The 20,807-nt window shown below is 40.8% G+C and overlaps 1 protein-coding gene across 3 annotated transcripts in view; it reads right to left on the bottom strand.

The window, feature by feature from the left end:
* Nucleotides 1–3,868: 3,868 nt before the first annotated feature.
* kcnq5a (potassium voltage-gated channel, KQT-like subfamily, member 5a) overlaps nucleotides 3,869–20,807 on the bottom strand; it is a 110,559-nt gene continuing 93,620 nt past the window's right edge. For 2 of the 3 annotated variants that reach the window (XM_020481748.2, XM_020481749.2), the window contains 4 exons: nucleotides 20,238–20,346; nucleotides 16,960–17,091; nucleotides 13,584–13,710; nucleotides 3,869–10,490 (listed from right to left, as the gene is read on the bottom strand). In XM_020481748.2, the coding sequence (XP_020337337.1) occupies nucleotides 9,393–10,490; nucleotides 13,584–13,710; nucleotides 16,960–17,091; nucleotides 20,238–20,346 (1,466 nt within the window). In that variant the 3' untranslated portion in view covers nucleotides 3,869–9,392. The remainder of the gene's footprint in view (nucleotides 10,491–13,583; nucleotides 13,711–16,959; nucleotides 17,092–20,237; nucleotides 20,347–20,807) is intronic. The other variant, XM_031823528.1, reaches the window with a different exon arrangement.

The following is a 20,807-nucleotide window of genomic DNA, read 5'->3' as shown; positions in this document are numbered from 1 at the left end:
ATTTATGTTACTTTGATATGGTGCAAAATTCTATTATTATGTTGTTCAGATTGTATTTGTTTTGAATTGTTACATTTAAATGCACTTTGTTTATATACGTTACAAAAGTTATACTTCAAATGCACATGTGTAATAGCATCCTTCATTTTTTACATTTATTTACATTTGTGGGCTGTTGCAGTTTTGCAAATTGTTATTTATTTTTCTTTGATATGGTGCAATATTCTATTATGTGGTTCAGATTGTATTCATTTTGAATGGTTAGATTTATATGCACTTTTTATATACATTAAAAAGTTATACTATAAATGCAAATGTTAATAGCATTCTTTTTCATAACAAACCCATGCATTTTTAAATACATTGTGGTAAAGGTAGAGTATGATTTTAATCATTTAATTAGAATTGTTTTAACACCAATCATAGTCAAACTATCGCAAACTGTTTGACTTGACCTTTTGGTGAGCTGAGCCGAACGACCCGGGTCACTGAAAAGAGCCTGAATGCCCATCACTAATCCACTGAACACCCCTCCAACTCGTAATTACTAGTGGGGAAACTCTTCTATCATCCCTGAGCTCCAACTTCTCACACATACTGACTTCACCTACTAAGGAAATTACCTCAATAATAGTATGTTCGGCAGGTGTTAAGTTAAATAAAATAATAATAAAACAATCGGCACGTGGGTGTGGCTTGAAGCAATGAGTGACGTATTTAAAACAGGGTTCAATTCTTGGACCGACTCTCTTCTCTGTATACATCAATGAGGTCGCTCTTGCTGCTGGTGAGTCCCTGATCCACCTCTACGCAGACGACACCATTCTGTATACTTCCGGCCCTTCTTTGGACACTGTGTTAACAACCCTCCAGGCAAGCTTCAATGCCATACAACTCTCCTTCCGTGGCCTCCAATTGCTCTTAAATACAAGTAAAACTAAATGCATGCTCTTCAACCGATCGCTACCTGCACCTACCCGCCTGTCCAACATCACTACTCTGGACGGCTCTGACTTAGAATACGTGGACAACTACAAATACTTAGGTGTCTGGTTAGACTGTAAACTCTCCTTCCAGACCCATATCAAACATCTCCAATCCAAAGTTAAATCTAGAATTGGCTTCCTATTTCGCAACAAAGCATCCTTCACTCATGCTGCCAAACATACCCTTGTAAAACTGACCATCCTACCAATCCTCGACTTTGGCGATGTCATTTACAAAATAGCCTCCAATACCCTACTCAACAAATTGGATGCAGTCTATCACAGTGCAATCCGTTTTATCACCAAAGCCCCATATACTACCCACCATTGCGACCTGTACGCTCTCGTTGGCTGGCCCTCGCTTCATACTCGTCGCCAAACCCACTGGCTCCATGTCATCTACAAGACCCTGCTAGGTAAAGTCCCCCCTTATCTCAGCTCGCTGGTCACCATAGCATCTCCCACCTGTAGCACACGCTCCAGCAGGTATATCTCTCTAGTCACCCCCAAAACCAATTCTTTCTTTGGCCGCCTCTCCTTCCAGTTCTCTGCTGCCAATGACTGGAACGAACTACAAAAATCTCTGAAACTGGAAACACTTATCTCCCTCACTAGCTTTAAGCACCAACTGTCAGAGCAGCTCACAGATTACTGCACCTGTACATAGCCCACCTATAATTTAGCCCAAACAACTACCTCTTTCCCAACTGTATTTAATTTTTATTTATTTATTTATTTAGCTCCTTTGCACCCCATTATTTTTTTATTTCTACTTTGCACATTCTTCCATTGCAAAACTACCATTCCAGTATTTTACTTGCTATATTGTATTTACTTTGCCATCATGGCCTTTTTTGCCTTTACCTCCCTTCTCACCTCATTTGCTCACATTGTATATAGACTTGTTTATACTGCATTATTGACTGTATGTTTGTTTTTACTCCATGTGTAACTCTGTGTCGTTTTATCTGTCGAACTGCTTTGCTTTATCTTGGCCAGGTCGCAATTGTAAATGAGAACTTGTTCTCAACTTGCCTACCTGGTTAAATAAAGGTAAAATAAAAAAATAAAATAAAAAAGGGAAGCAGTGTATTTTGAACCCACAAACCAACCCTCCCTGTTTTTCAACTGGTCGTTCAGTACAATTCTGTTTCCGTTTAATTGAACATTCCACTCGTTTTTTTTGTGCTGAACGCAGCTCTTTGAGGACATCAAGTTAGGAGTCGTGCTGCATTTATAACAAAGTGGGAAGGTGTTATTTACCACATATGATTGGGAAAAATTTACTTGAACCCCCCTCAAACTCGTATTTACTAGTGGAAAACTTATTTATCATCTCTGAGCTCCGACGTCTTCCACATGCTGACCTTTGACGTCACCTACCTAGTTTGTTTACAAGCATGATAGCTGTACTTTTAGTTCATGGATGACACAGCTTGTTTTTTAGCCAGTCAGCGTTTCTCAATAAGTTCATAGCTCATGAATGCATCCAACTGGTATTTATGACTTCACAACTGGTAATTACCACCTTCCCACTTGGTTTTTGAAAGCAACATGAACCAGACTTAGAGGAGCTTCCTCTTACTCAGACATTTTAGCATAGTAGGGCATAGGCGGTAGTATCAAAGATGGGGAGGTATATTGATTGGTGTATATATGAGAATCACCCTCCGTCACCCACATTTGACCTTCTAATCCAATGGGTTTTGAGAAGGAGGCGAGGAGAGAGGAAGCGAGGAATCAAAGAAATGTAATTGAGATTCTTCCTATGGCTCTGCCTCTCCTCTCTTGAAGGCTATTATCTATATTGAACAAATAAATAAGCGCAACATGTTACAATTTCAAAGATTTTACTGAGTTACACTTCATAGAAGGAAATCAGACAATTGAAATAAATGAATTAGGCCCTAATGGCCTGGGAGGGCATAGGCCACCCCCTGCGGAGCCAGCCCAGCCAATCCGAATGAGTTTTTCCCCACAAAAGGGCTTAATTACGGACAGAAATACTCCTCAGCACCCTTCCTCCCCCTCCTCAGATAATCCCGCAGGTGAAAAAAATGGATGTGGAGGTCCTGGACAGGCGTGGTTATAAGCTGTCTGTGGTTGTGAGGCCGGTTGGATGTACTGACAAATTCTCAACAAAAAAAAACAATTTTTGTAACTTTCAAGGATTTTATGTCATTTTCATCACAGGACATCTAGTGGCTTTTTGAGTAATTCAGATTATCACAGGTGTCATTAATTATCTCTGGCCCTCTTACAAAATAGTAAAATAATTATTTTAAAATCAAAACTGTAAACATTATCCTAAATACAACTCATCAACTTAGTGAATACCATTGGTGTTTAATATGAGAGTTTCAACATGAAATATCCTTTATATTTTGTTCACACTTTTATCTATTTAACTATGTTAATGTCAATGTCATGCCAAACTGTGAAAAAGTAAATAGTTGGAAGAGATGCAGAGTTATCTATTTGTTACTTGTCTTACTTTTTATTTGCATTGTTGGGAAGGGGATGGTAAATGAGCATTTCACGGGAAAGTATTACACTTTCTGTATTTGGCGCATGTGACAAATAAAAATGCATTTGATTTGATTCTTCATTAACCTTATGGTCTATCATCTAGAAACCCATGGACAATATGGACACAGATATAACAAATTAATACTTTATATGAATACATTTTTAAAAGTTAATCAAGTGTAAATGACCAGAATTACCATAGATTGCCATAGATTACCTGTTAATTACTAACATTACCGGAAATAACTTTTGTCAACTACCAGTAGTTTTGTAATCCTAGCCCTAAGCCTCTTTTTATAGTGCAACTTTGTGTGGTTATACAGTATTTCATTCAAGACATCCAGACCAAAAAATACTTTCATGTTTGTAGTTTATTGATGTATAATATTACAATTCATTTTGTATTTCTCCTCCACAGAGATCTTGTAACCTCTGTTATGTGCACTTTAATACATTAATTTGAAAGAATTAGGAATGTTAACATTATCAACCATGTATTTTCAAGGGCAATTCTGCTGTATTCATTATCTCCAGCACCAAAACAGTATCTACATACACTGAGTGTACAAAACATTAGAAACACCTTCCTAATATTGAGTTCCACCCCCCTTTGTCTTCAGAACAGCCTCAATTGGTAGGGGCATGGACTCTACACCGTGTCGAAAGCATTCCACAAGGATGCTGGCCTATGTTGACTCCAATGCTTCCCACAGTTGTGTCAAGTTGGCTGGATGTCTATTGGGTGGTGGACCATTCTTGATACACATGGGAAACTGTTGAGTGTGAAAAACCTTGCCACATTGCAGTTATTGGCACACTCAAATTGGTGCGCTTGGCACTTACTACCATACCCCGTTCAAAGGCACTTAAATCTTTTGTCTTGCCGATTCACCCTCTGAATGGCACACATACACAATCCATGTCTTAATTGTCTGAAGGTTTAAAAATCATTCTTTACAATTATCCTGTCTTCTCCGGCTTCAAGGGAATTATCACTTTTATACAAGGAGTTACCAACATATTCAAATAATGATTGACATATTGTCATAAAAAACATTATTTTGATAAATGAATTCATATTATTTCATTCTTCCACGAGATATAGTCCCGACACAAATCTAAGGTTACTACACAAGCCGGCTGGTCGTTCGATTTATTGGTTCGGTTGCCAGAGACGCGACCCAGTCGTTATATCTTTTTGTTCTGCATCCATGGACGCAACTCTGTAGTTAGTTCTAAATGTTCCATTGCCGTACTGGCTGGAAACGTTCTTATTCCTTGTTTGATAGCTAGCCAACTACGGCTAACTACAGCCAGAATAACAGCAAAGTGGCTCATTTGCTGTTATTTGTTTAAACTGTTTTCTAGTGACATTTATTTAGATACATCCATAACAATGAGCTAATGATGCGCGATTTCGCCTGACATAGAAAATGTGCTCTCTCGTTAGGACATTGTTGATCATAGGAGCTAGCCAACAATACAGCTAACACAATCACTTCAGTCTGAAGCTAGAAAGACTGCAAACTAGCTGCTCTTCAACTTCATTTAGTTTGTCCTGTTTTCTGTTGACATTTCTTTGTATATATTCATAAAAATGATACCAGCTGATTCATGATTTCGACTGGCTAAGAAAATCTGCCTGTCTGTCTGGTCCCGATATGTTCATTACTACGGGACAGCTGGAGATAAATTTCAATATTGAAACAATATTGCAAATGTCGGGGCAGACAGACTGCACGGTTTATACAAATCTCTGCTGTTGAAAACCAAATGATAGTCTAAAAGAAATGGGAGATAATGTCTAGATGCTTTTTATAGTAGAGATCAAGTTTATAAATTGCCTGGCTGGGTTGATGAGACAGTGGATTGCGCAGTGAGAGTAAATAGATATTTCAAAGTCATAGAGTTAGCCGGTGGTAACTTGTGGAATAGATGCCGGCTGGAATGTGGTTTTAACCAATCAGCATCCAGGATTAGACCCACCCATTGTATAATAGTACATATTTTGAAGCATGCATCAATGCAAGCTTCAATTGAAATAATTGAAAGTATGCAAAGAAATATGACGCAGCCACGTAAAAAATGACGGCCATTATTTAAGCTGAAGCGAGAGAAAATACACTGACTTCGGAATGAAATGTCTCTTCACATCTCATATGTTGCCTGACTACAATATTTTATCTTGATATGTTAATAAATACACGCTGTGTTAATGTTTACCTGCCTATGTACCGTAGATCGCAAGCCCATAATAAGTCAATAGGGCTATCTGGCTAGCTACTACTTTTAGCTAGCCAGATAGCCATGAAGAATAGTTAGCTAGCTACCCATGAAGAATTGACATATATCTTGCATAATATAAATTTTAGGTCATTTTTTGTTTAGTCTATTCTTGCCATTGTCCTGGCTGGATGAAGGTTCAGGGAATGGGGAAGTGAAGCGTGAGGTAATACAGTAGGGGGAAGTGTGAGTGCTTCTCAAACGTAATGTTTTATGCATTCTCCACACGCTCGTCCTCACAAGAACATACTCAAGAGAAAGCATTGGAGAATGCACTCAGAGCATGAGAGTGTGGAGCAAGGTAGTATGCATATTGAGAAACTCCCTCAGTGTATGTGAAAACAGGCCGTTTCTATGATCTGTGGTTAAAAAGATAATAAGAAAAGTCCTTAAAACAGGGTAGGATTAAAAGTAAACAAAACTGTGATTTTTCAACAAAAAAAATCAAAACCTGCAATGAGTTTCTAGCCAGAGGGAGGGTATTTTCTTGCTCCCCACATCACCGCGAGTCTCATAGTGTTAGGGAATCACTGTTAAATAAATGTTTATTTTTGATGTTCGCATACTTTTTTACTTCATATATTTTTTTCTAGAAATGCGCCGTTTTCATATATGAAGACACTGTAATTGTGCTGGAGATAATGAAAATAAGGTTGAAAAGTGGTTGAATTGCCCTTTTAGGCCTGTTTTGGATAATAAATGACAGTACAAGTGATATAGAAGATGTACTGTAGTAGATTTGCAGCCATTAAAAGTGTGTTATCCAAGTTTCAGAAACTGAGCTTACACCTGTATGAGTTATTCTACGTAGCTAGGCACTGTAGCTACATATGCAGCCCAGTGGAGAAAAAATAACTATAATCATATTAAAATGCAAGAAAGGCACTGTTAAGCATTTACAGAATAAACTAAGGGAAATTAACCATTAATTAACCAGTAAATTTGATATAACTTCAGTCTGCAGACCAAGCATGACATTTCTTCAATGGAAGACTCCATACTCTATAGTTAACTAAGTGGATTCGATACTCAGCCTTCTTCCAATGGAGCTGACCTCTACAAGTACCTCCTGTCTGTCACATGATTATGTATCTGGAAAACATTTCATTACAGAGCATAAAACAACCAGTTACATATGCAGGTTCCAAAGTCTCCAAACGATTGTGCTTTCAGTTGCGCATTTATCGTACCAACTCCGCTCAAACACTGCAGCCATAGTCATATAATATCCCATTTTAACACACAGCTATGTAGATTTTGCAGGTCACATACTGTATTAACATAAATTATATACAGGTAACTGCCAAAATAAAGGAAACACCAACATAAAGTGTCTTAATAGGGCATTGGGCCACCACAAGCCACCAGAACAGCTTCAATGTGCCTTGGAATAGATTCTAATGTCTGGAACTCTATAATTTGGTGTTTTGTTGATGGTGGTAGAAAACGCTGTCTCAGGCGTCGCGTTTCAGAATCTCCCATAAGGGTTAATTGGGTTGAGATCTGTTGATTGAGAGAGACACACACACATGAAAATATACTACAGTTTACTATAGAATACTACAGTACTTACTATAGAAAATAATGATATAGTAAAATGTAGAATATTATATTACACAATGTAGTATCCCTCGATCATGTGTAGTACTTACTATAGAATGTTGTAGTATACTGTAGAATACTATAGTAAATACTACAGTATTATCCCAACATTTTTTTTTGTAAATACTACACAAATACTACAGTAAACTATAGTAAATACTACAGTATTTCCTTTGTATATACCCTGACCATTCCCTACTCAATATCGCAATTTGTGCCACCCATAAGTGAGAAACCTACATGCCAAGTATAGACCATATATTGTGTTCCTTACAGGTTATGGAAAAGAGCAGAAGCTCTGAACTATCCGTTCAGACCCCAGTCCTACAGGTTATGCTAAATGTGCTCTTTTATTAGTTCTCCAGAAGGTTTCTTGAAGGAGAAAGCCTTCACTTCTATGTCAAAGATTATAATACAATAACACTATAGTAAAGACTACAGTAATGTCAGCAAAAACACTACAGTAAATACTACAGTATATTACAATCCGCAAAAAACACTACATTAATTACTATAGTATATACTAAAGTTCTCCTTTTACTACAGTTTTTACGCTATAGTTAACAGTAAATACTACAGTAAAGTCTGCAAAAACACTACAGTAAATACTATAGTATTTATACCAGAGTATACTATAGTATTTTTTAATATGCGCACAAACACACACACCCTGTAATAAACCCCTTCTGCTACTTTGAGACCCCTCTTTCAAAGTCACTGAGATCTTCTAGCCATGGTAGCCAAAATAATGGGCAACTGGACATTTTTATACATGACCCTATGCATGATGGGATGTTAATTAACTCAGGAAACACACCTGTGTGAAATAGCCTGCTTTCAATGTACTTTGAATCCCTAATTTACTCAAGTGTTTTCTGTATTTTGGCATTCATCTGTACATATTGCATTCTACAGTGTAATTGTTAATCAGCTAAGCCAAGTGCACTTATGCACCATAAAAACAAATGTGTTGAATGTAAGCTTTCATCGTTAACTCCACAGAAGACATTTAAGACCGTTGTGTCTGTCTCTTCTTCAAGAACAAAAAGGTGCAAAATAGAGGAAATCAAAATGGCTGACACAGTTTTGTGCATATTCTCATTCAAGAGCAGGCATCTGTGTTCAGGCTGAGTGGCAGTCAAACAGTGCTGCTGCCTGTGTACCACAAGGCAGTGGTACACATGAGCTGTAAGACAAGAAACCCTGCATTCTGTAGTGTATATTGTGACCGACAACTGCAGTGTACCACAGCCTTGTTTCACTATCTACTGTATCACAGTCATAACTGATCTTATTTGGCTGCTGTTTGTCTTTCACTAAATGCCTTTAAAAGTCCAAAACAATGAATCCTACTGGAGCACGCAATCAGCAAATTGGATTTGTTCAAAATCAAATGGCCTCACAAGATTGTACAATTTATTAGGAAAATAATTGACAAATTTACTTCAAAAGGTTTATCTTCTTATGTTAATATCAAATTAATTATTGTATTATCTATTATTAAATGGTGAGCTTGTTAGGAATACTTGGGTAATAATAGCTGACAGCTCCAAATTGCCTCTCAAGGGTTTGGAAGATACATGAATGGAACATGCAGGTAAAAACAGGTGAGCTGTGGGCTTATGAGGTTGGACTCAGCCATCATAACTGTGGTTCCAAGGCTATCGAAGGGGCTCGGGGGCTTGAATGCTCTCGACCCTAAAGTGCAGTTTAGACATGCGGTGGTCATGCATAGTCGAGAGAGCAAACAGTACCACTATCTGACCAACCTCTCTTTTGTTCAATCTTCCTCCCCCATCTCCCCTTCCCCTGTTAGTTTCTCAGCTTGTTGCTGTTTTAGGAAATAGTCCATGCAATGATATGCATGAGAGGACATCTTTTGTTGACACCTCAAACATCTTAAAAACAGAGTGAATCCTCTATGCTGGATGGTCGTATTAGTAATGTGTGTGTTGGGGGGAAGGGGTTATTTTATTCACTCCTATGGAATAGTTATTTTAGTCGTACATGGGGAGGCTGGTTGAGGGACTCTGCACTGTCCATTGTGGGGATGTGGGGTCCTGTCAAACTGCTTGAGGACCCCCCATCTTCAGAAAGCAAGAGGTCCAAGCAGCCAGTACCGTCTGCTGTGGGATGGGACAGGAAGCCACTCTCCTGGGACAGGAAATCAAACTGCGGCTCCAGGTCACAGACAGTGATGAAAAGGTCTGTTTCACGCCAGTTGCTAACGTCGGGGTTGCCTTGGGAGCCATCTCTGGAACTGCTACTGTTGCCGAGGGGAGAGGACAGGTTGGGGGGGTTGTCTGCAGATGGCTGGGTAAGGTTGTGTGCTGACCAGGACTTCCCCAGCCCCTGTCCCTGCTCAGAGGGTACCCCCTCACATCCAGAGGAGAGCAGCAGCAAGGGGTCCACCTCCAGGCTCAAGTGCCTCCTCCAGGGGCCCTCTTCCCTCAAGTGGGGCTTCCCCCTCAGCTGCACCCTGCTCTGGGCATGTTCCCCCTCTCTGTCCTCCTCTCCATCGTCCACACTGGAGCCCACCATCACAGAGGGGCCTGAGCTCTCCTCCAGCCTACCCCTTCGAGGAGCATCTGGGGTGGGGCAGAGGGGGCGTCTGTGCTGGGGGCCAGTGGTGGGCAGCTGGAGGGTGGCGGCACCAGCAGATGGTGGAGGGGGCAGGAGTTTAGGGAAATGCACTCGCCTGGGGAAACTACTGGGGGTGGCGAGGAGCGGGTATGGGCTATCAGGGAGCAGGAAGGGCATGGGTGTGGGGGATGCGGTGGAGGCAGGGTAGGGGGGGGGGCAGGTGTTGAGGGTGAGCTCGCTGGGGGCCAGTATGAGCTGGAGGCCCCTGGAGAGATGGTCACCTGTTGTTGACCGGGACATACCCCCACCCCCCTCACCTGGATGCCCTCTTACACACTCCCCTCCCAGGTGGGGGCCAGAGGGCAGGTCCTTGCTGAGGATGGAGCTCTGGTAGTCGGATGTCTGGTGCTCCAGCTCGAAAAGGGGCAGGGAGGAGAGGGTGAGGGCAGACGAGCCCTGCCTGTACACATCTAGCAGAGAGTCCAGCTTTGACTCTATGGACGTCACCTGGGGGACGGGGGGTGACAGTTAAAAGCAACAAGGGTTCACTGTGCAAGTGACAAACACACACTATACACACTGAACAAAAATATAAATGCAACAAGCTACAGTTCATATAAGGAAATCAGTCAATTGAAATTAATGAATTAGGTCCTAATCTAAGGATTTCACATGACTTGGAATACAGATATGCATCTCTTGGTCACAGATACCTTAAAAAAGTAGGGGCGTGGATCAGAAATCCAGTCAGCATCTGGTGTGACCACCATTTACCTCATGCAGCGCTACACATCTACTTCGAATACAGTTGATCATGCTGTTGATTGTGGCCTGTGGAATGTTGTCCCACTCTTCAATGGCTGTGCGAAATTGCTGGATATTGGTGGGAACTGGAACACGTTGTCGTACACGTCAATACAGAGCATCCAAAAAATGCTCAATGGGAGATTTGTCTGGTGAGTATGCAGGCCATGGAGGAACTGGGACATTTTCAACTTCCAGGAAGTATGTACAGACACTTGCAACATGGGGCAGTGCATTGTCATGCCGAAAAATGAGGTGATGGTTGATGATTGGCACGACAATGCTCCTCAGGATTTCATCACGGTATCTCTGTGCATTCAAATTGCCATCAATAAAATGCAATTGTGTTTGTTGTCCGTAGCTTATGCTTGCCCATACCATGACCCCACCACCATCATGGGGCACTCTGTTCACAATGTTGACATCAACAAACCGCTTGCCCACACGAAGCCATACACGCTGTCTGCCATATGTACAGTATATACTGTAGCTTAGTCAAGGCCATTCTATTCAACTATTGCTGTATGTATACTATTCTATATACGTATTATACAGATATACTACATATTCTATCCACATACTGTCTATAATGTCTATGCATCCCATCATATATACGGATATATACAGTACCAGTCAAAAGTTTTGACACACCTACTCATTCCAGGGTTTTTCTTTATTTTTTACTATCTTCTACATTGTAGAATAATAGCGAAGACATCAAAACTATGAAATAACACATATGGATTCATTTTTCGAACCAAAAAACAAATCAAAATATACTTTATATGTGAGATTCTTCAAAGTAGCCACCATTCGCCTTGATGACAGCTTTGCAAACACTTGGCATTCTCTCAACCAGCTTCATGAGGTACTCACCTGGAATGCATTTAAATTAACAGGTGTGCCATGTTAAAAGTTCATTTGTGGAATTTCTTTCCTTCTTAATGCGTTTGAGCCAATCAGTTGGGTTGTGACAAGGTAGGGATGGTATTCAGAAGATAGCCCTATTTGGTAAAATACCAAGTCATTTTATGATATCAGCTCAAATAAGCAAAGAGAAACGACAGTCCATCATTACTTTACTTTGAAGGTCAGCCAGTCCAGAACATTTCAATAACTTTGAAAGTTTCTTCAAGTGCAGTCGCAAGAACCATCAAGCGCTATGATGAAACTGGCTCTCATGAGGACCGACCCAGGAAAGGAAGAACCAGAGTTACCTCTGCTGCAGAGGATAAGTTCATTAGAGTTACCAGCCTCAGAAATTGAAGCCCAAATAAATGTTTCACAGAGTTCAAGTAACAGGACACCTCTCAACATCAACTGTTCAGAGGTGACTGCGTGAATCAAGCCTTCATGGTCAAATTTCTGCAAAGAAACAACTGCTAAAGGACATCAATAAGATAAAGAGACTTGCTTGGGCCAAGAAACACGAGCAATGGACATTAGACCGGTGGAAATCTGTCTTTGGTCTGATGAGTCCAAATTTTAGATTTTTGGGCCAGACCGTGTCTTTGTGAGATGCAGAGTAGATGAACAGATGATCTCCACATGTGTGGTTCTCACCATGAAGCATGGAGGTGGAGGTGTGATGGTGTGGGTTGCTTCGCTGGTTACACTGTCTGTGATTTATTTTGAATTCAAGGCACACTTAACCAGCATGACTACCACAGCATTCTGCAGCGATCCCATCTGGTTTGCTCTTAGTGGGACTATCATTTGTTTTTCAACAGGACAATGACCCAAAACACCTCCAGGTGTAAGGGCTATTTGACCAAGAAGGAGAGTGATGGAGTGCTGTATCAGATGACCTGGCCTCCACAATCACCCAACCTCAACCCAATTGAGATGGTTTGGGTTGAGAGTGAAGGAAAAGCAGCCAACAAGTTCTCAGCATATGTGGGAACTCCTTCAATTCTGATGTAAAAGCATTCCAGGTGAAGCTGGTTGAGAGAATGCCAAGAGTGTGCAAAGCTGTCATCAAGGCAAAGGATGGCTACTTATAAGAATCTAAAATATATTTTGATTTGTTTAACACTTTTTTGGCTACTACATCATTCCATATGTGCTATTTCATAGTTCTGATGTCTTCACTATTATTCTACAATGTAGAAAATAATAACCCTTGAATGAGTAGGTGTGTCCAAACTTTTGTCGATGTCCAAACTCATCGAAAGTGAGCATTTGTCCACTGAAGTCAGTTACGAACTGCAGTCAGGTCAAGACCCTGATGAGGACCACGATCATGCAGATGAGCTTCCCTGAGACGATTTCTGACAGTTTGTGCAGAAATTCTTCCGTTGTGTAAACCCGCAGTTTCATCAGCTGTCTGGGTAGCTGGTCTCAGAGGATCCCACAGGTGAAGAAGCTGGATGTGGAGGTCCTGAGCTGGGGTGGTTACATGTGGTCTGCGGTTGTGATATCAGTTGGACATACTGACAAATTCTCAAACAAAACGTTGGAGACGGCTTATGGTGGTGAAATGAACATTAAATTCTCTGGAAACAGCTCTTTTGGACATTCCTGCTGTCAGCATTTGGCATTGTGCTGTGTGACAAAACTGCACATTTTAGAGTGGCCTATTATTGTCCCAAGCACATGGTGCACCTGTTAATAATGATCGTGCTGTTTTATCAGCTTCTTGATATGCCACACCTGTCAGGTTCATGGATTATCTTTGTAAAAGAGAAATGCTCACAAAATTTCTGGGATCTTTTTTTTCAGCTCATGAAACATAGGACCAACACTTTACATGTTGCGTTTCTATTTTTGTTCAGTGTAATTTGCTCAAACGCTCACCTGTCTCTCCACTTTACACACACGTCCCAGCATACTCATGTCCTCCAGTGTGTCCCCATCAGGGTGAAGCTTGTCCCTGATCTTTTTGTCCATGGGGATCTGGCCCTTACCCAGTATCTGATCCACCCTATGATACACACATTTCTTTGAATTAAACACAAATAGTGGACTTTGATAGCCAGTTGGTACATTATATTTTCACATGGGTCAGACAGGTGGTTTTATGTGTGAAGTTTCACATGTACTTTTTCCTTTCTTGACAAAAATAATTCCCCACATGTGGCATTTCTTTCACGTAAATTTTCCCACTTCCAGCTACATCTGGTCGCCCATTCAGGGCCGCACCAGAATGCGCTCAGCCATCTCCCACCAATTCTGGCGCATTCATTGTTTCATTGTTTCATTGTTTCAATTGTTTTTCCTTTGATTGTTTATTTGTTTGATCAATTCCCAATAACTTGTGTCACCAGTAGGCCTAGAAAATGTACAGTTAAACCCCCATAATTTGGTTATATGAATTTCTGCTAATGCATGTTTTACTTATGCTACAGTCATTCACGTTTTGTTTTATTTCATAACCACTACTAGTTGTAAAAAAATTAATATATATTTTGTATTTTGTTTGGAGTGCTCCATGTGAGCAATGAGCACGTGTCTGGTTTTCTGTTTCCTGATAATGTTGAGCGAGCACGTGCACCTGAGCACAAAGAAGTAGGCCGACTTGGCCTGCTGCATGCAAAAGTAGGAAAGTGCCCGATTGGCAATGTTTGATTTCTGATTGTCATAACTCATCACGTCCACCACTAATAAGCTAAGATCAGTCCTTTTTTCTTCACCTCACACAGAAAGTCAATGAAGTCGTTTTTTTAACATCCATTGCTAATGATAGTTCCTCAGTATATTAAAAATATTTCCAAAACTCCCAGTTTTGCTTGATATTGACCATCCATGATATCAATATTATAGTTTTAACTATGTTTTTAGGCTATATGGTGTTTAAAAAAATAAAAACATTAAACAAATTAAAATTGTACTTTGTTTACAAACATTGGAGTAAAACAAGCTTATATTTTGGGTTCTGGTGGGCTACAACATGAGGCATTTATTTACAAGTTATATAAAACAAAAATCAATGGGTACATTTAATTAATTTATATATCCAAAAATGGATGTAGCAACTAAGGATTGCCCCTTTAACAGGCAGTGACCTTCATACAGAAAAACTATGTCGCCATTTTGAAAGTGATCCATTAACCATTAGCAAACAAATATTCTGTCGCAAATGTCCCGCATAACCATGCCCTTGTCCCACATTTGGGCTTTTTAAATGTGGTCACCCTAATTCCACCGGTGGAAACATTGCTACTGCAACATGTTAACAAAACAATTTCAAATCAGGAGAATAACATTATTTCACATGGGAAAATTAGATTTTCACTCTCACATGTGGAATTTCAAGTTGTGCAAAAACGATCACATTTAAAAATCTAATCTGCAGTGTGAAATTAAACACACATTCACATGTAAAACTGCAAATTTGACATGTGTTTTTTTTGTGAGGGCAGGCTATAGTTAAAACACGATCACACAGTGTTTCTAAACTACAGTTTAAATCAACTACAATGCAATCTACAGTGCATGATAAAAAACAACAATCTGCACCAACTAGTAACTACAGCCATTCTCTTTGTTCACAAAATATCCATGTTGAGAGCAGAGGAGACTGGTAGGAGGAGCAATAGGATGATAGGCTCATTGCAATGGCTGGAATGGAATTCATGGAACAGAGTTGAACATGTAGTTTCCATATGTTTGATGTGTTTGATACTATTCCATTCCAGCCATTACAATGAGCCCGCCCTCCTATAGCTCATCCAACCAGCCTCCTCTGGTTGACAAAATCCTTAGTCATTAGCCAATCCTTTGAAGGAGGAAAAGTCTGTTAGTAAAGATACAGCAGCAGCTGTCAATCTATGTCCCCGAAGCACAGCAACATGCAAAAGATTTGAAACAGACCACACATTCATAACAGCTTTTCTTCTACCACACGCTTGGCGAGATGCTACACACGTAACATCTACTAGTTGAATGCGTCCATTGGTTAGAAAGCATGTGTCATCAGGGAGTCCAAAGCTCCTACAACTGGGTTGCTTCAGTGAAAGCAATGTCTAGCACTTTCTAGTCAATATACAGAACTATGGTGATCGAAATCAAAAGATCTAAAAGTAACTGGATAGTGTAAGCAATATGATGGAAACTCTTCTAGTCCCATTGGGAGCCTGCAGGTTGAGCCATCACCATTTCACCTTTAAACCTATCCCATCTCTGTGGATCTAGAAACACAGGCTTTGTGCTCCCTGATGAACACATGGACATAGCACCATCTACTTTCAAACTCTATCTTCTGTGTGAGGGACCGGGGACAGGGTGGAGTTGGGGGTAGTGGCTAGGGGGTTTATGTTATTAGGGGTTGGTGTTGGGGGGGGGGGGGTTGTCTAACCCTAGGGACTTCATCCCTGGGGCGGACTTCCTCCTGGCCTGGCTGTAATATAAGTGCAGGGAGGGGGAGGACATGTTCCTGGGTTTGCTGCTCAGGGTGTGGCCCACTCCAGTGTCCAGTCTGTATGAGAGAGACATGGGGTCAAATACAACACACACACGCACACGCACGCACACACATTCAGACTCTTGAAGCGAAGCAAAAAAGGACAACTACAGGCACCACGCACCCTCTACAATTACATTCTCCAAAACAGACTAACTACTAGAATCCACTAGTAGATTCCACTCTATTAATCAGTAAAAGTACACAATGTAATGCCATATCTAACAGGATTATATCACTGATGTAACCGAAGTCAACAATCCAAACTCCTGATTAGTCCTGGTTAGTCTCAGACAATTACGCAATGCAAGAGTCTACAGTCACACATAGAGATGCATGAGATGTCTACAATTTGGGGGGGGGGGGTGAGTGTGTGTGTATACACACACGCAAACACACACGTTAATGAAGTGAAGAAGGTGAACATACGTATATAGAAAGGTGTGTGAGTGTGTGTGTTTCAGTGTCTGTGTCTGCTTGTGTGTGTATTGTGTGCACTCTTAGAAAAAAAGGGTTCCAAAAGGGTTCCTCGGCTGTCCCCATAGGAGAACCATTTTTGGTTCCCAGGAGAACATTTTTTGTTTCCACGTAGAACCCTTTTGGGTTCCATGTAGAACCCTCTGTGGAAAGGTTCCTAAATGAAACCCAAAGGATGCTACCTGGAACCCCCAAAGGGTTCTTCAAAGGGTTCTCCTATGGGCACAGCTGAAGAACCCTTTTAGGTTCTAGATAGCTCCTTTTTTTCTAAGAGTGTGAATCTGTGCATCTCACCTAGTTTGTAGACTCTTGATTCTGCAGAGCATATCCAGGTGTCCTGCAGAGTACTGCTCTATCACATCCTTCACATCGTATGGACGCAGAGTCTCCTTAAACTTCTTCTTTGCTACATGAAACTTCATGATCCTGAGTGGAAAAGTAGGGGGAATCACACAGAGATCCGTCAATGTTCTACCTGTCATCTCTTAGTCAGCCACTAGAGGGTAACAACAGCTTAACTATGCATAACCCTGTATGTTGGCAAGAAGCTGACAGTTACTGTAGCCTTTATTTATGTATTTAAACTTCTTTTTAAAAACAAGATCAGCTTTAAAAAACATATTTCTCAGTTTATTTGATCATTTTTGAGATACAAAAACAAGAAGTGATGAAAATAACTGATTGTAACTTTTTTTTTTAAAGAAGTCATCTTTATTTAACTAGGCAAGTCAGTTAAGAACAAATTCTTATTTACAATAATGGCCTACCAAAAGGCAAAAGGCCTCCTGCGGGACCAGGGGGTGGGATTAAAAATTAAATAAAAATATAGGACAAAACACACATCAAGTCAAGAGAGACACCGCAACACTACATAAAGAGACACCTAAGACAGCAACATAGCATGGTAGCAACACAAAACACGGTACAAACATTATTGGGCACAGACAACAGCACAAAGGGCAAGAAGGTAGAGACAACAATACATCACGTGAAGCAGTCACACCTGTTGTTGCTTTATAACAAATGATTAGGCTAATAATAAATAAATTAACTGGATTAATATCATACATTGTAAATTCCATCACATTTACATTATATATTATTATTATTATTATTTAAAAACTTCCCCTTGTTCACCTCCTCCTCCTTTCGTTTCGATGGTTCTTCTCCTTTTCATTTGCATTCTAATTTGTTTAAAAACTTATTCACCAGGTGTTGGAACTGGTTCGGGGGAACAAAACCGAAAACCGGAAAATATTTACATTTAGTTAGGGATACTATAGTTATCACATTTCACATTGGATTATTAACTACATAAAGGTCAAATGTGTTTTTAATTCGTGTGCCACTCCGCACACACAAGCTTGTTAGCTAGCTAGCTTCTCTGGTCCAGCGTTAATCCAACTCTGAAGTTCAAAGACATTCAAAGTTCCTCCATAAGAAGCTGCTCCTGCGTAGGTATAATTCTGTGGGCCTAATTCAGATAATGCATGTCATCACAAAATTCCCAGCGCTTCAAGCCAAGCCTCCACATTCACTCTCTCCCAACCTGCAAAATGTTAGTTGCATCTCGTGCTCTACACTTGTCTTTCCATCACGGATACAAACAACTCACCGAGCTACAGCTTGCCTGCTCCATAGCAAGCTGCCATATCTGCACTGCATAATTCATTAGGTAATTTAATGTTGAGCTAAATGTTTTTTAAAAAACGGATGATTTCAGAGGTTTAAAAAGAAACAGAAAGGAATGATAAACAGGTATTTTTGGGGGGTTTGAGCCGGTTCAGAACATTATTTGGCTGGGTAGAACAGTGGGACGGATGGTTCTGTTCAGAACTAAACGACTGGAAAATAACTTTGGTTCCAACCCCTGGCCTTTACCTATTATTTTCAGAGCATCAGTTAAGAAAATATTACTCAAATACTTTCACAAGAACATTATGAAACCTTAGCTCATGTCATCAAAACCTGCCTGAGCTATTTTGAAACCAAACCACGCTAGAATTATATTACCCCTCAACCTTAATGTACTGTACAAGTACAACTACTGCAGGGTAAATAATATTGATGCAGGTAAGTGGATCTACAGTTGGTTCATTCTGACCCTCTGATGGCTTCAGAATGGCTCCAGTTGCTCATGATCCTCACTGTATAAATGGAAACCATAAGGACAGATGAGCTGCTGCAATAATAGTTCTGACTGAGAGGGTGTCAACCCGACACCCTGGGAAAGCCAGGGGCATGTCTTCACTCCCGTTGCCCATTGAGGGGGCCTGCTGAGCGGGCAGGCTGGGCCAGGGGAGAGGGGGTCCTCTAGAGCAACAACCTGGTGTTAGGAATTGGGGTGTTGGCAGCCAATCAAAATAGCACATCTTCAGACACCGTCAGAGAGAGGTGAGGGAGAGGGGGAGGTAAAGGAAAATGGAGAGTGGGAGGGAGGGAGAGAGAGAGAGAGAGAGAGAGAGAGAGAGAGAGAGAGAGAGAGAGAGAGAGAAGAGGTAGTAAAAAAGAGAGTGAGAGGTGGTGAGTGAGGGAGAGGGGGGAGGAGAGGGAGAGACAGTACCATTAGGGTGGCCACATTAGTAAACAGAGACACGTTGCTGGTGCGAGAGTGAGTAACTGGACAGCTGTAACAAAAAACACATCCCCCAAAACTGTACTCCCTGACCTCTCACTGGGTAAACAGAATCCCCTGAAGCACCACAGAGCCTCACAGCAGTAGGCTGTGGACTGACAGAGACTGACAGTGAAAACACCTGCCTGGTCAGGCAGATAACCACAGTACTGTAGTATCCACAGGTCTTGCCATGTGAGAGTATGTGAACGATCGGGCTAGAACAACATAGAGGAGGTCCATGCTCTGGATCTGGATCTAAGAACCTGGAAGGCTCAGATATACAGTATATTCTTACAATATATGTCTATGTTTATGATTGTTGTAGTGTATGCATTCTCTATGTACACTGTTTACAACAGCCATGTCCTGAACAAAATAGAAATAACGTTTTATAAAGGATTGTGTAAGAAAACACAAGTCTACATAGAGATTTCTATAGAGATATAGATAAATCAGATTCTATTCTTCACATGCTTCATAAACAACAGGTGTGGACTAACAATTAAATTCTTACTTACGGGCCCTTACCAATAATGCAGAGAGAAAGAAAATAGAGAAGTAATAGAAAAGTAAAATGCTATTACATTCACTCCGTTGCACCCATTATTAGAAGCCTTCCTCCACTTATCAGCCTCCACTGCTATATACAAGGAGTACCAGTACAGAGTGGATGTGCAGGGGTACGAGGTAATTGAGGCAGATATGTACATATAACTAGGAATAAAGGGACAGATAGTAAACAGTAGCAACATCGTATGCGGTGAGTCAAAGAAGTTAGTGCAACAAGGGTCAATGCAGATAGTCCGGGTAGCTATTTGATTAACTGTTTAATGAACTATTTAGCAGTGTTATGGCTTGGGGGTAGAAGCTGTTCAGCGTTCTGTTGTTTGCAGACTTGGTGCATCGGTATTGCTTGCCGTGGTAGCAGAGGGAACCGTCTATGATAAGCACTCACCTGACGGCTCTGATGACAGCCTTCTGTGCAGCTGTTATGTCCTCCATGGTGACATCACAGTGGCAGCCCCTGTCGTCGAACGTGTCATCATTCCCCATTCCTGTGTCCACTGAGATACAGAAAGAGGGGTTGTGTCATAGCCCGCTAGTCAGCTTCCAATTGGCTCTTTAAACCCCTCACCGTTGCATCTCTTCCCCAGGTCATAATTACAAAAGAGAATGCATTCTAAATAAAAGGTGTCCATATAATTAATCCTTCCTTACAGACTTCAGCTCCAAGCTGAAACTCCACAATATAATATTTCAAAATAAGTTGGTAGCTTTCCATTTAGGATCTCTAGGAATGGTCAATAATTGTCCACTCAGCTGTATGCATGATGGGCGAATGACGCATACATCATTTAGCCAATAATATGAGAGTAGTCCGTTTCTCAGGTCAGATTGATTTTTAATAGGATAAGTGTCCTGAAGAGCACAGATAAAGAGCATAGATATACAGGGGAGAGGCAGGTGACAGAAACAGGGAACTGCTCTGACAAGCTCTTCACCCCCTCTATTAGAAGGTTACATA

Source organism: Oncorhynchus kisutch, linkage group LG4 (assembly GCF_002021735.2).
Source record: "Oncorhynchus kisutch isolate 150728-3 linkage group LG4, Okis_V2, whole genome shotgun sequence".
Classification (NCBI taxonomy): domain Eukaryota; kingdom Metazoa; phylum Chordata; class Actinopteri; order Salmoniformes; family Salmonidae; genus Oncorhynchus; species Oncorhynchus kisutch.
This window is presented reverse-complemented; position numbering and strand designations above follow the sequence as displayed.